This window comes from Ictalurus punctatus, chromosome 1, assembly GCF_001660625.3.
Source record: "Ictalurus punctatus breed USDA103 chromosome 1, Coco_2.0, whole genome shotgun sequence".
NCBI classification, from domain to species: domain Eukaryota; kingdom Metazoa; phylum Chordata; class Actinopteri; order Siluriformes; family Ictaluridae; genus Ictalurus; species Ictalurus punctatus.
The window spans coordinates 37,941,615-37,958,932 of record NC_030416.2 but is presented as its reverse complement, the minus strand read 5'-3'; the positions used below and the strand labels follow the sequence as shown (position 1 = coordinate 37,958,932).

At 39.7% G+C, this 17,318-nt stretch overlaps 1 protein-coding gene and 1 pseudogene across 9 annotated transcripts in view; both read left to right on the top strand.

Annotated features, from left to right (window-relative positions):
* LOC108270697 (NLR family CARD domain-containing protein 3-like) overlaps positions 1-8,442 on the top strand; it is a 59,920-nt pseudogene extending 51,478 nt beyond the window's left edge.
* The window catches only part of LOC108268894 (NACHT, LRR and PYD domains-containing protein 12), a 113,837-nt gene extending 97,285 nt beyond the window's left edge, over positions 1-16,552 (top strand). For all 9 annotated transcript variants that reach the window (XM_053684608.1, XM_053684615.1, XM_053684632.1 and 6 more), the window contains 4 exons: positions 8,900-9,073; positions 12,890-13,063; positions 13,171-13,347; positions 16,020-16,552. In XM_053684608.1, coding sequence (XP_053540583.1) covers positions 8,900-9,073; positions 12,890-13,063; positions 13,171-13,347; positions 16,020-16,035 — 541 coding nt within the window. In that variant the 3' untranslated portion in view covers positions 16,036-16,552. The remainder of the gene's footprint in view (positions 1-8,899; positions 9,074-12,889; positions 13,064-13,170; positions 13,348-16,019) is intronic.
* Positions 16,553-17,318: the final 766 nt, after the last annotated feature.

Genomic DNA, 17,318 nt, shown 5'->3' with positions numbered 1-17,318 from the left:
TGTCCCACAGAGGCTGAATAGGGTTTAGGTCTGGAGACATGCTTGGCCAGTCCATCAGCTTCACCCTCAGCTTCTTTAGCAAGGCAGTGGTCGTCTTGGAGGTGTGTTTGGGGTCATTATCATGCTGGAATACTGCCCTGTGGCCATCGGCAATCGTCTTGGTAATCTTCTTATAGCCTAGGCCATCTTTATGTAGGGCAACAATTCTTTTTTTCAGATCCTCAGAGAGTTCTTTGCCATGAGGTGCCATGTTGAACTTCCAGTGACCAGTATGAGGGAGTGTGAGAGCGATGACACCAAATTTAACACACCTGCTCCCCATTCACACCTGAGACCTTGTAACACTAACAAGTCGCATGACACCGGGGAGAGAAAATGGCTAATTGGGCCCAATTTGGACATTTTCACTTAGGGGTGTACCAATATAACTGCTATGTCCATATTCGGTATACGCTGATCTGCTGAATACTAAGTTATAACATGTTTACATTTATACCATTTTTACATTATATTGTTACTCCTTGGCACCTATCTTTGCACTACCTGTTATATCAGACACTTCCACACTGAAATTGTGTACTCTTCGGCAGTACACTGTCACTTACTGTACCTATTGTCCTGTTTTAGTAGTTACTGTACTGTCCTGTGTTGTTTGCACACATTTGCATGTGCACTTTAATTCATTATTAACATTAATCTTTTTTTCTCATCATCTCCTGATTCATTTACAAATTTGATTTTTATTCTTGAATATTAAAGATGAAAAAAATGTATGTTTCTAATAGGAAATAATGAGTGTAAATCAGTTGTATTAGGACCATTTACACAGGAAATTTTCACTTTTTAAAAGTTCAGGAAATAATGTTCATATCCTACTTGTGCTTCTGAGTGTGTGTAAATTTACACAAATACAATCCAACAAAACTCCATACATTTAAACAACTACAACCAGTCATTTAATTAAGATGAAAAGCTGCTGTATAAAAAGAGGACGGGTGGTGTATAACTCTGTCCTGTTTTGCCCTGGCATCCTCTTTTAATCCTGTGCTACACTTTATTAGCGAGAGCACTACGCGACTGATAAGTCACTGATCTGACGTGTTTCAAGCTGCAGTGTGCCGTATAATCACTAGTATCCTTATGGAGATTGATTTACAAACTTAATGACTTTAAAATATTGTGACCTGGTTTTTAGACTTTTATCTAAAAATGTTCAAAATGCATTCTTATTTCTGAATTTGTCAAAGAAATTAGCTGAATTAACTCTGTAATGTGAATATAGATTTGGTGCTCAGTTTGTTTAAATTGTATATAAGCATGAACAATTACTATTAAAATTATATTTCATTACAAATATATTCCTATATTAGCTACAGAGTTAGTCAATTTTATGCAACCAGCTGGTTACAGACAGTTCCTCAGTTCGGTGTTTGGCCCACTCTATTTTCTTAAAGAAGGTGTTCAATAAGAAGGTAAGTCAGTAAGTCATTAGTGAATAATCAAAGGTTAATATATTTTTTAAGTTGCCTCCTTGATGGAGCAAAGAATTTCCTAGCATAGCAGTTAGCTAAGTAGCTTGGCTAAGTTATCAGGTATTTATCATTAATATAAAGTACCATTTACATAATATCTCAACAAACTTTACTCTGGTGGTTACAGACCTGCTCCCTGTATTTTTTGAAACTTTATTGGTGATTTGTTATTTTCAAACAATGGACTTGTAAATAAAGTTATGTCTATTACTGTCATTATTGTAACTAGAACTGAATGTGAAAGATGATGTTTAGTTTAGTGATTTAAAAAGCATATTCAAAACAACAGATGTTGAAACCAAAGTGCTGTGCAAGAAATATAAAAGAGAATTAAAACAAATTAAGAGTAAAGAAAAACCAAAGAAAAGACCAATGAAAAATTTACACCATCAATTAAAACATAAAGAATATGAATAAGTCTTCAAAGAGGATTTAAACACAAACGGAAGGGGAAGATCTAATGTGAAGAGGAAGATTGTTCCAAATCCCAGGAGCAGCCACGGAGAAAGCCCAGTCACCTTTAGCCTTAAAACATGAACAAGGAACTGAGAGTGGTAATTGATTAGATTATTGAAGGGGTTTTGAAGCAGTGTACGAGGTGAGATCACAAATATACTGTGGAGCAAGTCCATGCAAAGTTTTAAAAACAAAAAGCTAAATTTTAAAATCAACACGGAGCTTGACCAGTAAGCAGTGAAGAGAAGTGAGTACAGGTGTAATGTGCTCATGTTTTTTACTGCCAGTCAGTAATCTGGCTGCTGTATTTTGTACCAATTGCAAACGATCAGTAGTTGTTCTAGGCAAACCCAGATAGAGCGAATTAATAGTCCAACCTAGATGTTATAAATGCAATAATAACAGTGTCCAGGTCCTCCTTGGAGAGCATCATCTTGATTTTAGCAACAGATCTTAACAGAAAGAAACTGCTTTTTACCACAGCACTAATCTGCTTATCACAACACAGTGTGGAGTCAAAAAAAAAAAAATTACTGTCACTTACACCTCTACTTTGTGCACTTTGCTTATTCTGGAACTCAATTAATGGATCTTGTATGGTAGCACTACCTGTAATGTTCTCTGCTTGATATATCGCTTTGCTTTTATTTTCTCATTTGTAAGTCACTTTGGATAAAAGCGTCCGCTAAATTAATAAATGTAATGTAAGATTTTTGATTCAGTCATGCACATTACAAGAGAGAGGACCAAGCTGACTGACCATGTCAGAGGACAGAGCTGATGGACCAAAGACGATTATTTTGGTTTTATCGTTGTTTAACTGTAAAAAGCTCTGACACAGAGGCGATCCTAGAGGAGAAGAACTATGAGATGGTATATTAAACTGAATAACCTCAATTTTATGAGTAAAATGAGTTAAAACTGATCACACAGGTTAGCAGAAATCTCAAATGGAACACTGGAAGAGGGATTAGAAAGGCATTGATTGTACAAAAAAGGACCTTTTGGCCTTTGTGCATTTTGTGCATTTTGTGCATTTGACATCACGGCCAACCAAGTTCTGCTCATGCCAGAGTCTGCTGACCAAGTTCTGCCTTCTTGTTCCGCTGAGGACGTCAGTTTCAGTATTTAGGGAAACTACTTGAAGCATTTGTTGTGTTGATCTATTTTAGGTGCTTTTGTTTGATTTGTTCATTGCAAACAGCTGAAAGTCTGTAAATTTTGACAATAAAACTGATTTGCAATGGGGGTTGAATAATTTTGATTGCAACTGTAAATAAGGTACATCATTACACCGACATCAAAGCAGTGACAAATGCCAACTGACCCCCTGAATTGTGGGCCCAAATATCATTTAAGTATCTGGGTATTTAGGGACAGATGGCCAAAGAATCTGTAGACAGATCTCCTGCACAATTGCTGTGTGTAGTTTCATTTCCAGGTAAACATCTCTAATTCTCTTGCTTTTGTTTTATGTGATGTTTATATATTATTGATTACTGCTTGTTATCTTTTGAATTAGATTAAGAATTATTGAAATTACCTGATTAATAAATTGTTACATTTGAATTCATTCTGGCATGATTGGATGAATTTTAATATCTCTTAGAATCATTCATAATTGGAGTCAGATAAAGTAAAAAGAGGATCTTATTTAATGTTGAGAGATTATTCATTTAAATGTTGATATATCACATAAAGGAAAGACAGTAAGTGCCATTAAAAAAAAAAATTCCCCTCAATTTCGGGGTTATATATCTCTGGTGGGGGACGAGATACAAAGCTGAAATTTTCACACAAATACATCCTCTATAGTAGCATTCTGGTGTAAAAAAAATTAGTTTGAGATTCCACTGGTTACAGAGCTAGGGCTAGTAGAAATCTGGGGAAAATCCTACTTTATTCATGCGTTTTGAGAAATGATCAGATGTAATATAAACATAACAAATAATAAAAATGAACAGTATTTTACGGTAATTATGTTTATGATGACATACAGTAACTTATGCTTGTCAATGAGGTCTAAAATGTTACTACATTTGATATCAGCAGCAGTGAAGCATGATCTATCACAGGGTTCTTCACATCTACAGTTTAGCTCCAACCTCCAAACTCACCTGCCTGTAATTTTCTAGTAATCCTGAAGACCTTGGTTAGCTTGTTCAGGTGTGTTTGATTAGGATTGGAGCTAAACTCTGTGTGTGTCTTGACACCACCTCCTGCACATGTTTGACTTTATAACATTTAACCTGTGCATCTGTGTGTGTGTATTTTATGGGTATTTTTGTGTGTATGTGTCTATAGTGTTTATAATTAGAGATGTGAATGTTGAGTGTTTATGTCCCTATGTTGTGTGTGTGTGTGTGTGTGTGTGTATAAATGAACAAATTACATATTTACTGTCACAAAATACTGTATGTAGACACATAAAACCATATGCTGTAGATATAAACTGAAAGTATTTGCGATCATGCACGAACATGTTCATTATGTCTGTGTGTGTTTGTATGTGTTTTTGAGTTGGTATTTAAGAAAAAAAAGAAGAAATTGTGTGTGTGTGTGTGTGTGTGTGTGTGTGTGTGTGTGTCCTGCACTTCCTCCTGTGGACGAAACCAGTTGCAGTTTAAATAAAAGTGAAACTGCATTTTGTGAAGAAAGGAAGGTAAACATTCACAGGAGAAAATGTGTAATGTAATTTTATGACAACAGGGCTGTAAAACGTTTTTAGGGAGAAGAACACAGTAAGTATCTAAATCTAAAGCTATAATATGTGAATGTTATGAATCTACACTAGATGAAGAACAGTTCAGTTGATTTTTACTGAAGTTGTAACTTACACAGTTTACTGTAGGACTTGATTTTACTGTAAGTGAACCGTGTGATGATACAGAGTTAGATTTAACACACACATGTTGGACTGGAGTAAGACATTAAACCACCAAATCACTGTTACTGTGTGTGTGTGTGTGTGTAGGTTGACAGGTGTAATCTATAGGAAGAGACATGACCTCCAAAATGAGTGTGTCTATGGAACGGGACAGAAAGAAAGATGAGAGGTGAGTGAAGGGTGTGACTCGGTGAAAAACAGAACTGTTCTCACATTCACCAACACTAAACAGATCAGACTCTGATGTGTATCTGTGAAAAGTGACTAGTGAAGAGTTTAATTCAGCAGCTTTGTCTCGAGATGTTCAAAACCAGCTGATGATTAGTGACATTAAGCTACTGAGCAACACGTCTAACCCCAAGTCCCTGTAGCTGGATAAAGTATGAAGGGTAAAGAATCGTATCAGTGTTAATAAGGAATATCATCAGATTTTAACTACAGGTTCATTATTCAGTATTGCTACAGAACAGTGATAATGATGCAGTGGTTGTGTGTGTTTAGTCTGATTCAGGGTAAGAGATCAGACTCACCTGAACCCAGCTGTGTGTCCATGAAGAGTGACAGGTCATTGGATCATCCAGTACACTTCAGAGACACAGACTGTGCTACTGATCTGAGGTGAGTACAGTGTAATGTATGAGTGCAGTGTTTTATCTCTCACACTCTCACATGATCAAACATCTCTCAAATATCTGTGTATTCACTGGTTTGTGTTTGTAGTTATGAATATGATTTATAGTCCTTGTTCAACTTTTAACACCTGCTTTGTTTGTTCATAGACTGCAGAAGAATAAATCAAAATTCACTGAGAAGAGTCATTTGGAGGACGTATTCAAGGTGTGTGCGAGTGTATGTGAGTGTATGTGAGTGTATGTGAGTGTATGTGAGTGTGTGAATGAGTGTGTGAATGAGTGTGTGAATGAGTGTGTGTGTGTGTGCTAATCCCGGCAGTGTAATGAATATCTCTATCTGTGTGCTGCAGAGATGTGAGTAATCATTACACCTGTTCCACTCTCACTGCAATGTGACAGAACAAAATACTGAGCAACACTAAGAGAGAACACGAGTGTATTGTGTTTTCCTCATTGGTTTCAAACACACAGAGATGTTCCATCACTCACCTTCATTTATTTACTCGTCTACGTCCTCAGCTGAAACCAGTTTGTCTGGATGCCACCTATTGAATCGGCCTGGAATACACTATTCTAATCCCAAAGCTGTATTTGGTGCAGAACTTTTTTTATTACATCTGCGTGTAGAATCTTTATGATTAATCAGACAAAATGTAGTTTTATATTCGGTAATGAACACACACTCGTGTGACATTATAGTGTTTTTGTATTTTTTTCTTCCTGTTTCTAATCAGGAGCTGGAGCACAAAGTCATCAGTCTGATAAAGAATGAGCTGAAGAGATTTAAGAAGCTCCTGAGTCCAGATTACCCAGCATGCTCTGAGAGGGAGGTGGAGGATGAGGAGGATCAGAGCAGTGTCAGAGAGGGAGTGCTGAAGATCACACTGCACTTCCTGAAGAACATGAACCTCACAGATCTCGCTAACACACTGCAGAACAGTAAGAGCTCATGGGGTTATAACATCACTTTAACTTTAGAGGAAGGAAACTGCTCGAAATTTATTAAACACGTCTCATCATAATGATGTGCTTTTATCAACACAATATAATAACAGATCAGTACTGACATTACATATGATACACAGCTATGAAAATATCAATAGTCAACAGAGATGATCATAGAGTTTACATTTTATTCTTCTTTTTATCAGAACTCGTCTCTGTGCACCAGCGAGAACTCAAATCCAGACTGAGAGAGAAATGTAAAAGAATTAATGAAGGAATCTCACAGCCTGGAAGTTCAGCACTTCTGAATGAGATCTACACAGATCTCTACATCACAGAGGGGTGGAGTGGAGACGTCAATAATGAACATGAGGTGAGACAGATTGAGACAGCGTCCAGGAGACCAGCAGCACAGGAGACACCCATCAAATGTAATGATCTCTTTAAAGACAAGTCCATCAGAAGAGTGCTGACTAAAGGAGTTGCTGGAATTGGAAAAACAGTCTCTGTGCAGAAGGTCATTCTGGACTGGACTGAAGGAAAAGCAAATCAGGACGTCTTCTTCATGTTTCCACTTCCCTTTAGAGAGCTGAACCTGATGAAGCAGAAACATCTCAGTCTGATGGATCTTCTTCATCACTTTTTCCCAGAAATAAAAGAATTACGATTAATAGACTGTGAGATCAACAAAGTCCTGTTCATCTTTGATGGTCTGGATGAGTGTCGACTTCCTCTAAATTTCCAGAAGAATGAGAGACTGTGTGATGTGACAGAGTCAGTCTCAGTGGATGTGCTGCTGACGAACCTCATCAAGGGGAATCTGCTTCCCTCTGCTCTCCTCTGGATAACCTCTCGACCAGGAGCAGCCCATCAGATCCCTCCTGAGTGTGTAGACCAGGTGACAGAGGTACGAGGGTTCAGTGATCCTCAGAAAGAGGAGTACTTCAGGAAGAGGATCAGTGATCAGAGCCTGGCCAATAAAATCATCTCACACATGAAGTCTTCCAGAAGCCTCTACATCATGTGTCACATCCCAGTCTTCTGCTGGATCTCAGCCACTGTTCTAGAGAGAATGTTGGGTGAAGCAGAGCGTGGAGAGATCCCCAAGACTCTGACTCAAATGTTCACACACTTCCTGATCTTTCAGATCAAACACAAGGACCAAAAGTACCATCAGAAATGTGACCCTGATCCTCAGCAGACCAGAGAGAGTATCCTGGCACTGGGAAAACTGGCTTTCCAACAGCTGGAGAAAGGAAACTTGATCTTCTATGAGGAAGACCTGAGAGAGTGTGGCATTGATGTGAGAGAAGTGTCAGTGTACTAAGGAGTGTGTACCCAAATCTTCAGAGAGGAGTTTGGGCTTCACCTGGGGAAGGTGTTCAGCTTTGTACATCTGAGTGTTCAGGAGTTTCTGGCTGCTTTATACACATTTCTCTCCTTCATCAACAAAAAGATTGCAAAACAACAAACCTGGTCTGGTTTTTTCACCAAGTCAGACATGTCTGATTTCCTCAGGAGTGAAGTGGACAAGGCCTTACAGAGTGAGAATGGACACCTGGACCTGTTCCTCCGCTTCCTTCTGGGTCGCTCCCTGGAGTCCAATCAGACTCTCTTACGAGACCTGCTGCCCCAGACAGGAAGCAGCTCTCACAGCAAACAGGAAACAGTCGAGTACATCAAGAAGAAGATCAGGGAGAATCCATCTCCAGAGAAATCCATCAATCTGTTCCACTGTCTGAATGAACTGAATGATCATTCTCTAGTGCAGGAAGTCCAACATTACCTGAACAGAGGAGGTAACAGTCGTCTCAGTGGAGTCAGACTCTCTCCTGCTCAGTGGTCAGCTCTGGTGTTTGTGTTGCTGAACTCAGAAGAGGATCTGGATGTGTTTAACTTGATGAAATATCAACCATCAGATGAATGTCTTCTGAATCTGCTGCCAGTGGTCAAAGTCTCCAGAAAATCTGTGTAGGTATCTTTTATTCTTAATTTATTAGTGCAGTGTTTATTATTTTAATATAACACTAATGGTACTGATTAGAGTAATTACTGACGATCATTATTCAGTCAGTTCACTCTTAATCTGTATGTAAAGAGAATGAGGAGCGTATTGAAGAGAACATTATTACATACAGTAGAATTTTATTTTTGTTTATGTTTAATACATTTTCTTTACATACAGATTAAGAGTGAACTGACTGAATGATGCTCGTCAGTAATTACTCTAATCAGATAATTACTCTAATCTCTTCCTCTCTCTCATTTGTGAATCTCTCTCTGACTGCATGTGTGCAGATGGCAGAAGTCACAATGTTTTTAACATAAATAAATAAATAAATAAACACATTTTTAAAAAAGAAAATATCAATATTGAAAGTATTGACAGCATTGTTCCTTCCAATCCTCGATGTCAGTGTTCTGATGTATCATAATTTCTCTCCTAGGCTGTGTGTGTGTGATCTCACAGAGGAAAGCTGTAGAGTTCTGTCCTCAGTTCTCAGATCAAACTCCTCCAGACTGAGAGAACTGGACCTGAGTTACAATAACCTGCAGGATTCAGGAGTGACGCTGCTCTCTGCTGGACTGGAGGATCCACACTGTACACTGGAGACACTGAGGTCAGATCATCACTTTCACACTGTGTTTATTTTATTGTCACTATTATAGTATAAACCTAATAATATTAAAATGTAGATCAACAAGTCTGATGTATAACAAGGGGCTGACAGATATGGGGAGACAAATGTAAAAATATTCTTTTCTCTCTGACTTTTTTGAACATTTGAGAATGTTCTGTTACATTTAGACAGAGACTCGTATCAAATACACTTCAGTGTAAATGTTCAATATAAAACTAATTGTTAAATATAAATATTAAATGTAAATGTTAAATCTTAATACATAAGCTAAATATTAAATATGAATATAAATCTTAAATCTAAACATAATCTCAAATCTAAATACATAATCAAAATAATAAAACTAAATAGTAAGTATAAATGTTAAATGTTAATGAAATAAATCAGAGTGTGCTTCATTGGACATGATGAACATGGTGCAGTAGGGTTGCCAGGTTTACACTATACTGTGTTGGGTTTGGAACAAGGCAGTCGGTGTAAAGAGCAAGTTCACAGGTGGCAGGGTTTTTTGTTTGGGTTCAGGAGACTTGTTTGGGACCTGAATATCCTCTCTGTTATGAAATTACAGATGTAGAAAAGTAGGTACACAGCACATTAGCGGTAGCTACACTGCCTACCTGACTAGCTAGTGCTACAGCTGCTACTTTTACATTGACCTACTTCTGTATTTCTGTATGTCTGTAATTTCATAGCAGAGACTAATTTCAGGATTTCCTGTTTTGTGATGACATCACGGTCCCAAATAAGCATCCTGAATCAATAGTTGCAGTAAAACATCTGCAGCTGTTCAGGATCACTGTAGTGTCCACCACAGTATAGTTGTAGATCTCTGAGTCTCCTTCTCAAGTGATGGGGATTTACACCACTTGAAACGTGTGTATCACTAGCACAGGTAGATAAATATATAAACTCATCTCACTTTCAACTGAATTCAAAAAGAGAAAACATCCTCTCATTGAACTTTTATTTCCAACAAATTTCTTAACATGTGTAAATATTTGTATTAACATAAAAACATTCAACAATTGAGACATAAACTGAAGAAGTTTCACAGATGTTTGAGGAACAGAAATGGAATAATGAGTCCCTGAATAAAGTGGAGGTGGATATCAGAAGGAACAATCAGTATCTGATGTTCTCCAGCTGCTTTAAGCTCTACAGAGCATCTCATCCTCATGGACTGCACCAGATTGGTCAGTTCTTGCTGTGAGATGTTCCTCCACTCTTCCACCAAGGCATCTGCGAGTTCTCCATCACGTCTGGAGGGACACATGCTTACATGTAATTTTCCACTGCGAGGACGATCATCTGTCCTTCCTGTCTCCCTGTAGCACGTCTCAGGCGTCTTACATTACAGACATTACAGTTTATTGCTCTGAACACATCTGCAGTCCTCATGCCTCCCTGCAGCAGGTCTATGGCATGTTCATGCAGGTGAGCAGGAACCCTAGACATCTTTCTACTGGTGTTTTTCACAGTCAGTAGAAATGTCTCTTTAGTGTCGTAATTATCACAAAATTTAAATTTAACATTTACATTTAACCATTTCATTTAATATTTAGCTTTAACATTTAAATTTATTTTTTCCCTTTTTTTTATTTCAGCTCAAACAAAATCTCCAGTTTCATTCCTACTGAACCTTCCTGCTGAACATTTCTGCTGAACATTTCTGCTGAACATTTCTGCTGAACAAACCAAGTAACACACCGCCGCAATCATTCAGTTTTTTTTCTTTTTATACTAACAAAGGAAAACAAAATTAAAAGTACAAACACCAAAAACAATGAACAAAAACTTATGGCCAAGATGACAGGGAGCCATGGCATTTATCACACTCGTCCTCTACGTCTGGATATATTACAGAAAGTCTCGACTTGGACAGATGGTCTCTGTGTAAAACTTTGAACTGGATAAGTCCAAGACGAGCACAAAATGTGGTAGACTGTACCCTCCCTATAGCATGTTCCCAATACTCCTCACTTATCTGTACTCCTAACGCCGTTTCCCACGCATTCCTAATTTTGGTGCTCTCCTCACTGCGTAGCACCAGAATAAAATATAAATCCTAGAAATCATTCCTCTCTGATGTGGATTGTTTGAAAACAAGCTTTCCCAAGCCTGTTCAGGAGGCGCAGAGGGGAAATCAGGAAAACATCTAGAAACGAAATTCCGAATTTGAAAATACCAAAAGAGATGCGTCACAGGGAGGTCATAAGTAGATGACAGATTGGCAAAGCTATCAAACACACCATCGGCACACAGATTTCTAACTTGTTTAATACCCTTGTCATCCCACACTGAAAATGTGGAGTCCAAACACGATGGAGGAAATAGATGGTTGTTGACTAAAGGACCCAAATAGAATGCATCTACAAATTTAAATTGATACCAAGTCTTAAGTGTGTTGAGGACAACTTGATTATCAGTATATAGGGAGAGTTTTGTAGGTAGAGAGGAATAAAGTAAAGCAGGTAAAGAGGATTCCCTACAAGAAGATAGTTCCAATTTAGACGAAGAAGATCCAGGAGATTTAACCCTGTAGCAGAGTTTATGGATGTGCACAGCCCAGTAACAGAATTGAAAATTGGGTAATGCAAGTCCTCCACTGTCTACATCCCTGCAATAAATATTTACTAATCCTTGGTGGCTTCCCTCCCCAAATAAATGTACTAATTATCTTATCCAATGAGTCGAAGAATGATTTTGGCAGAGAAAGAGGCACTTGCTGGAACAAGAAAAGAAACTTCGGTAATATATTCATTTTGACAAAATTGATCCTGCCAATTAGAGAAAGGGGAAGGTTACCCCAACTTTGAATGTTAGATTTAACCTTTGAGATAAGGGGAGTGAAGTTAGCTGATAAAAGATTAGATAAAGAACGTGTCACGTTGATACCTACGTATTTAAACCCTGACTGACTAAATTGAAAAAGTAGATCTGACTGTTGGAGAGAAAATGCTGCAGTATTGATGGGAAAACAGTCGCTTTTCTCCAAATTTAATTTATAACCAGAGACAACACCGAAGGACTCCAGAACACCTAGGACAGCAGGCATAGAGGCAATAGGATCGGTTACATACAATAACAAATCATCAGCATATAGCAACAATTTGTATTCTACTCCGTATTTAACTATTCCTTTAAACAAGGGAGAAGATCTTAATGTGATAGACACAGGCTCGATAGCGACAGCAAAAAGCAGAGGGGATAAACGACAGCCTTGGCGACACCCTCGTCTGAGAGCAAAATAATCCGAATAAATATCGTTTGTCTGAACCCTGGCTTTAGGGGATGAGTAAAGGAGGCTAATCCAAGAAATAAACATTTATATATAAATTTACACTGAAACTGAAAACTGTTATTTGACATGAGTCACTACTTAAATGTAACAGAACGGCCTCAATTGTTCCAAAAAAAAGTCAGAGAGAAAAGAATAATCAACTTTTTACATTTGTGCCCCATAGACACAATATTATATAACATTTTGTTTACCATTTAACATTTTAAAAATGTAACATTGTAATTGGGGGGAAAAACTGGTATTGAACTGTGGGTCCGAGTGTAAATGTTCTCCAAAAACACTTTCCCCAAAGCTGCTAAAACACACTGAATAAAAGTCTGTGCTATAAATAAAGATACCTGCTGCTTCAGACTAGATTATTACCTTCTTCCTCTTATCTTTCTTACGAACACGTAAACCTGACACACACACACACACACACACACACACACACACACACACACACACACACATTCAGCTGTCAGTGTTCTGATATATCATCATTTCTCTACCAGACTGCGTTGGTGTGATCTCACAGAGGAAAGCTGTAGAGTTCTGTCCTCAGTTCTCAGATCAAACTCCTCCAGACTGAGAGAACTGGACCTGAGTGACAATAAACTGCAGGATTCAGGAGTGAAGCTGCTCTCTGCTGGACTGGAGGATCCACACTGTACACTGGAGATACTGAGGTCAGATCATCACACACAGACACACACACGTGTGTGTGTGTGTGTGTGTGTGTGTGTGTGTGTGTGTTTGTATGTAGAGAGATCTATAATTATTGATCTCTTGACAGGCTGGAACACTGCAGTATTACAGGTGAAGGTTGTGCGGCTCTGGTTTCAGCTCTGAGGTCAAACACCTCATCACACCTGAGAGAACTGAATCTGAAACACAATAATCCAGGAGAATCAGGAGAGAAGCTGCTCTCTGATCTACTGAAGGATCCACACTGTAAACTGGAGAAAGTAGAGTGAGTTATTGGCAGAAAAAAACACACACACACACACACACACAAGTTATCTTCTCGCCTGGCGAGAAGCAATGGCTATGGTTACTGTTGTCCCGTTTTTTTGGCCGAGCATGACAGTGGGCGCAGCGTCTTGTGGCCATGGGATGCTGGGGACTTGAGAATGTAACTCAGTTTGTGGAACTATTCATGATGGTGTTCGGCAGATCAGAATCCTGGGCCATCCTGGAGGATCCAGAAATAAACCTGACTTGCCATTCAGCACCTATTATGGGTGACCTCCTTCCCAAAGCTCCTGCCTATGACCAATTATGTGGTCTTGTCTGTAGAGCTCCAGTCAGAGGTCAACATGGCAACCTCCTCAAAAGAGTTCCAGCATGAGACCTATGAGGTGGTCTCATCTGCTGAGTTCCAACTGTAGGTCAACGTAGCAACCTCATCTCCAGAGCTCCAGCATAAAGTCAAGTAACTGCTAGAGGTCAGCGAGGTGACCTCTTAAGCGAAGTTCCTATCCGAGGTCGAAGAGACGACCTCCCAATCCAAGTTCATGTACAAGGTCGAAGTGATAGCCTCTCACGCCAAGTTCCTGTCTTAGGTTGAAGAGACGGCCTCCCAAGACACGTTCCTGTCTGAGGTCGACAAGGCGATCTCTCACACCAAGTTTCTGTCCGAGGTCAAACAGACGGCCTCCCAAGCCAAGTTTCTGTCCGAGGTCAAACAGACGGCCTCCCAAGCCAAGTATTTGTCAGAGGTCGAACAGATGGCCTCCCAAGCCAAGTTTCTATCCCAGATCGAGGAGACGGCCAACCCAACCTCTGCTTACACCAAGTTCCTGTCCCAAGTCGAAGAGACGGCCAACCCAAGCTCTGCCCACGCCAAGTTCCTGTCCCAGGTCAAAGAGACGACCAAACCAAGCTCTACTCATGCCAAGTTCCTGTCCCAGGTCAAAGAGACGGCCAACCCAAGCTCTGCTCAAGTCAAGTTTCTGTCCCCGGTCTGAAACTGACTTCATGACCAACCAGGTTCTGCTCACATCTGAAACAGATGTCACAACCAACCAAGTTCTGCTCATGCCCGAGTCTGCTGACATGAACAATCAAGTCCTCACACCTGAAACCAACGTCACGACCAACCAGGTTCTGCTCATGTATGAAACAGACGGTAAACAACAAGAAAGTGCATTTTGGCAGGTTCTGCTCATGCCCAAGTCTGCTGACATGAACAGTGAAGTCCTCACGCCTGAAACCGACGTCATGACCAACCAAGTTATGCTCACGCCAGAGTCTGTTGACAAGGCCAATCACGTCTTCATGCCTGAAACCGACATCACGTCTAACCAAGTTATGCTCACGCCAGATTCTGTTCACACGACCAACCAAGTGCTCCCTATGCCTGAAACCGACATCACGACCAACCAGGTTCTGCTCATGCCTGAAGCCGAGGTCACGACCAGCCAAGTTCTGCTCATGCTTAAAGCTGACGTTATGATCAACCAGGTTCTGTTCGCTCATGAAGCCGATGTCAGGATGAACCAAGTTCTGATCATGCCCGAGCCTGCTGACACAGACAGCCAAGTTTTTCTCACGCCTCAGTCTGCAGACACGGACAACCAAGTTCTGATCAAGCCCAAGTCTGCTGTAACGGACAACCAAGTCTGCTCATGTCCAAGTCTGCTAACATGAATAACCAAGTCCTAACGCCTGAAACCGACATTACGACCAACCGAGTTATGCTCACGCCAGAGTCTGTTGACACGACCAACCAAGTCCTCATGCCTGAAACTGACGTCACGACAAACCAGGTTCTGCTCACACCTGAAATCAGCGTCACGACTAGCCAAGTTATGCTCATGCCAGAATTTGTTGATACGACCAACCAGGTTCTGCTCATGCCTGAAGCCGACGTCATTACCAGCCAGGTTTTGCTCATGCTTATAGCCGACGTCACGACCAACCAGTGTCTGCTTATGCCTGAAGCTCAGTATAAAGAGACTGTTTTCTACAATGTCTTTGTGAAGTATTAATTTTACCACTGTAAATTTGACCACTGGTGAAATTTCCTGAGACCATATGAGAAGAAACCTTGAGAGGAACCAGACTCAAAAGGGAACTCTTCCTGTTCTGGGTGACACGGGATATTGTGATTATAAATCATTCCTCTTCTATAGTTCTAGAGTCAAGCAGTTCTGATTTCAGTAGAGTTTTTGCTTTAAGTCTATAGTATCAAAGTGAAGTTCTCCACTGTATGATGAATGAGCACTGAGTGTAAACTGTCTTTAGAAAGTCTAATCATTAGGATGTCCAAGTGAGAACATCCACAGTCAGCTTTAGGTTGTCCATGTGACACCGTCCATAGCAATCTCACGCCAAACTTTACGCTAGTCATGTGGGCCGACCTCAACAGCAGCAAGTGATTCTCCGCTGAAGGAATCAGTATAATATCCTTTCTGAAATATTTGCATCAGGATTTTTATTGTTATTTACTTTTACTGTTTGTATCGTTCAAATCCTTCAAATCAGATTGTCTTGGTTCCACATACACCCCCACACACACATACACACCCACACACACACACACACAGTTTACACTGATTTTTCTTGTGAGGAGTCTGATAATTGTTTCTGATAAATCTGATGAATATTTGATCATTTTACTCTTTTTCCACTTCTTTACAGGTTCTGGCCAGTTTAATTCTGATCTCCAATTCTCAACCTCTTCAGTTAATGTTCACATCAAACATCAGAATGGAGGAAAAGTCTGATCTCTGTGACTTTAACCGTGGCATGGTTGTTGGTAGCAGATGGGTTTGTTTGAGTATTTCAGAAACTGCTGATCTCCTGGGATTTTCACACTGAACACCCGCTCACAGGATGTGTTTTTTCACCATTCTGTATAGAGACTGTTGTGTGTATTTGGCTGATTGGATAATTGCATAAATGAGCAGGTGTACAGGTGTTCCTATTAAAGTGGACGGTGAGTGTATGTGACTATTACTATTTTAAAAGGATAATGATAATGGGTAAGATTTTGCTTCTACAATGCTTTGTTGTGGTTCATTAGATGATGAAATGTCAGGACTGTAAATATGAAGCAGCTGAGATAAATAAACTAAACCTACATATTAGATTGTTTGAGTAATCCAGTATAATGTAGCTTAAACACACACACTGAACAGTAATGAAACTTCTATTACATCTGTTTATCAGCAATAAATAAACTTATTGTATCTCCTGTGTGTGTGTGTGTGTGTGTGTGTGTGTGTGTGTGTGTGTGTAAGTGATAAACATAAGGTTAGGGTTACTTTTCTGAAGTGATCAGTTCTCAATACTTGGACAGATGGTCAGGAGAATGTTTTCTATTAGTAAGAGTAAGTGTGAATGTGGGTGACAGTCATGAGGAAGAGGGCAGCTTTAATCTTTAATCTTCTTTAATCACTAATCCACAGCTAGGAGAGTTTAAACTGACTGTGAAAAAGTCTCTACACATCTGTACATGACCTGTGTAAAGGTGTCTCACCTACAGGAACTGTGTGGGATGGTCTCAGTAAGGTTATTTATTTCACTTACACCCACCAGGCTTGTGAGATTGTCTGCAATATGCCATGGTCCGGTCATGCCCCCTGACTATTGAGGACTGATGATAGTATCACCGGTAGCTTTGGTGGTGTGTAGGCTGCAGCTAGTTTGTGTGTGTTGCCAAGGAGGGAAAAGGTCACATGATCAGACATACAGTACTTCACAAGTGTTGTATACACATTATCGAAAAAATACTGGAAGCTGCCGCTTAATTTAATGAAGATTTTGTAAAACTCAATCTTTGATATTAATGACTTGCAAGAAAGTGATCCAAAAACCAATCCATAAATTGACCAACCAAGAACAGTTAGTGTGTGTCTGTGGTAGTGTCACAGCACGGTCCGATCAGAACTCAAATTCCCAAGATGCAACGCTCACTTCTCAGGCACGCATGCGCTC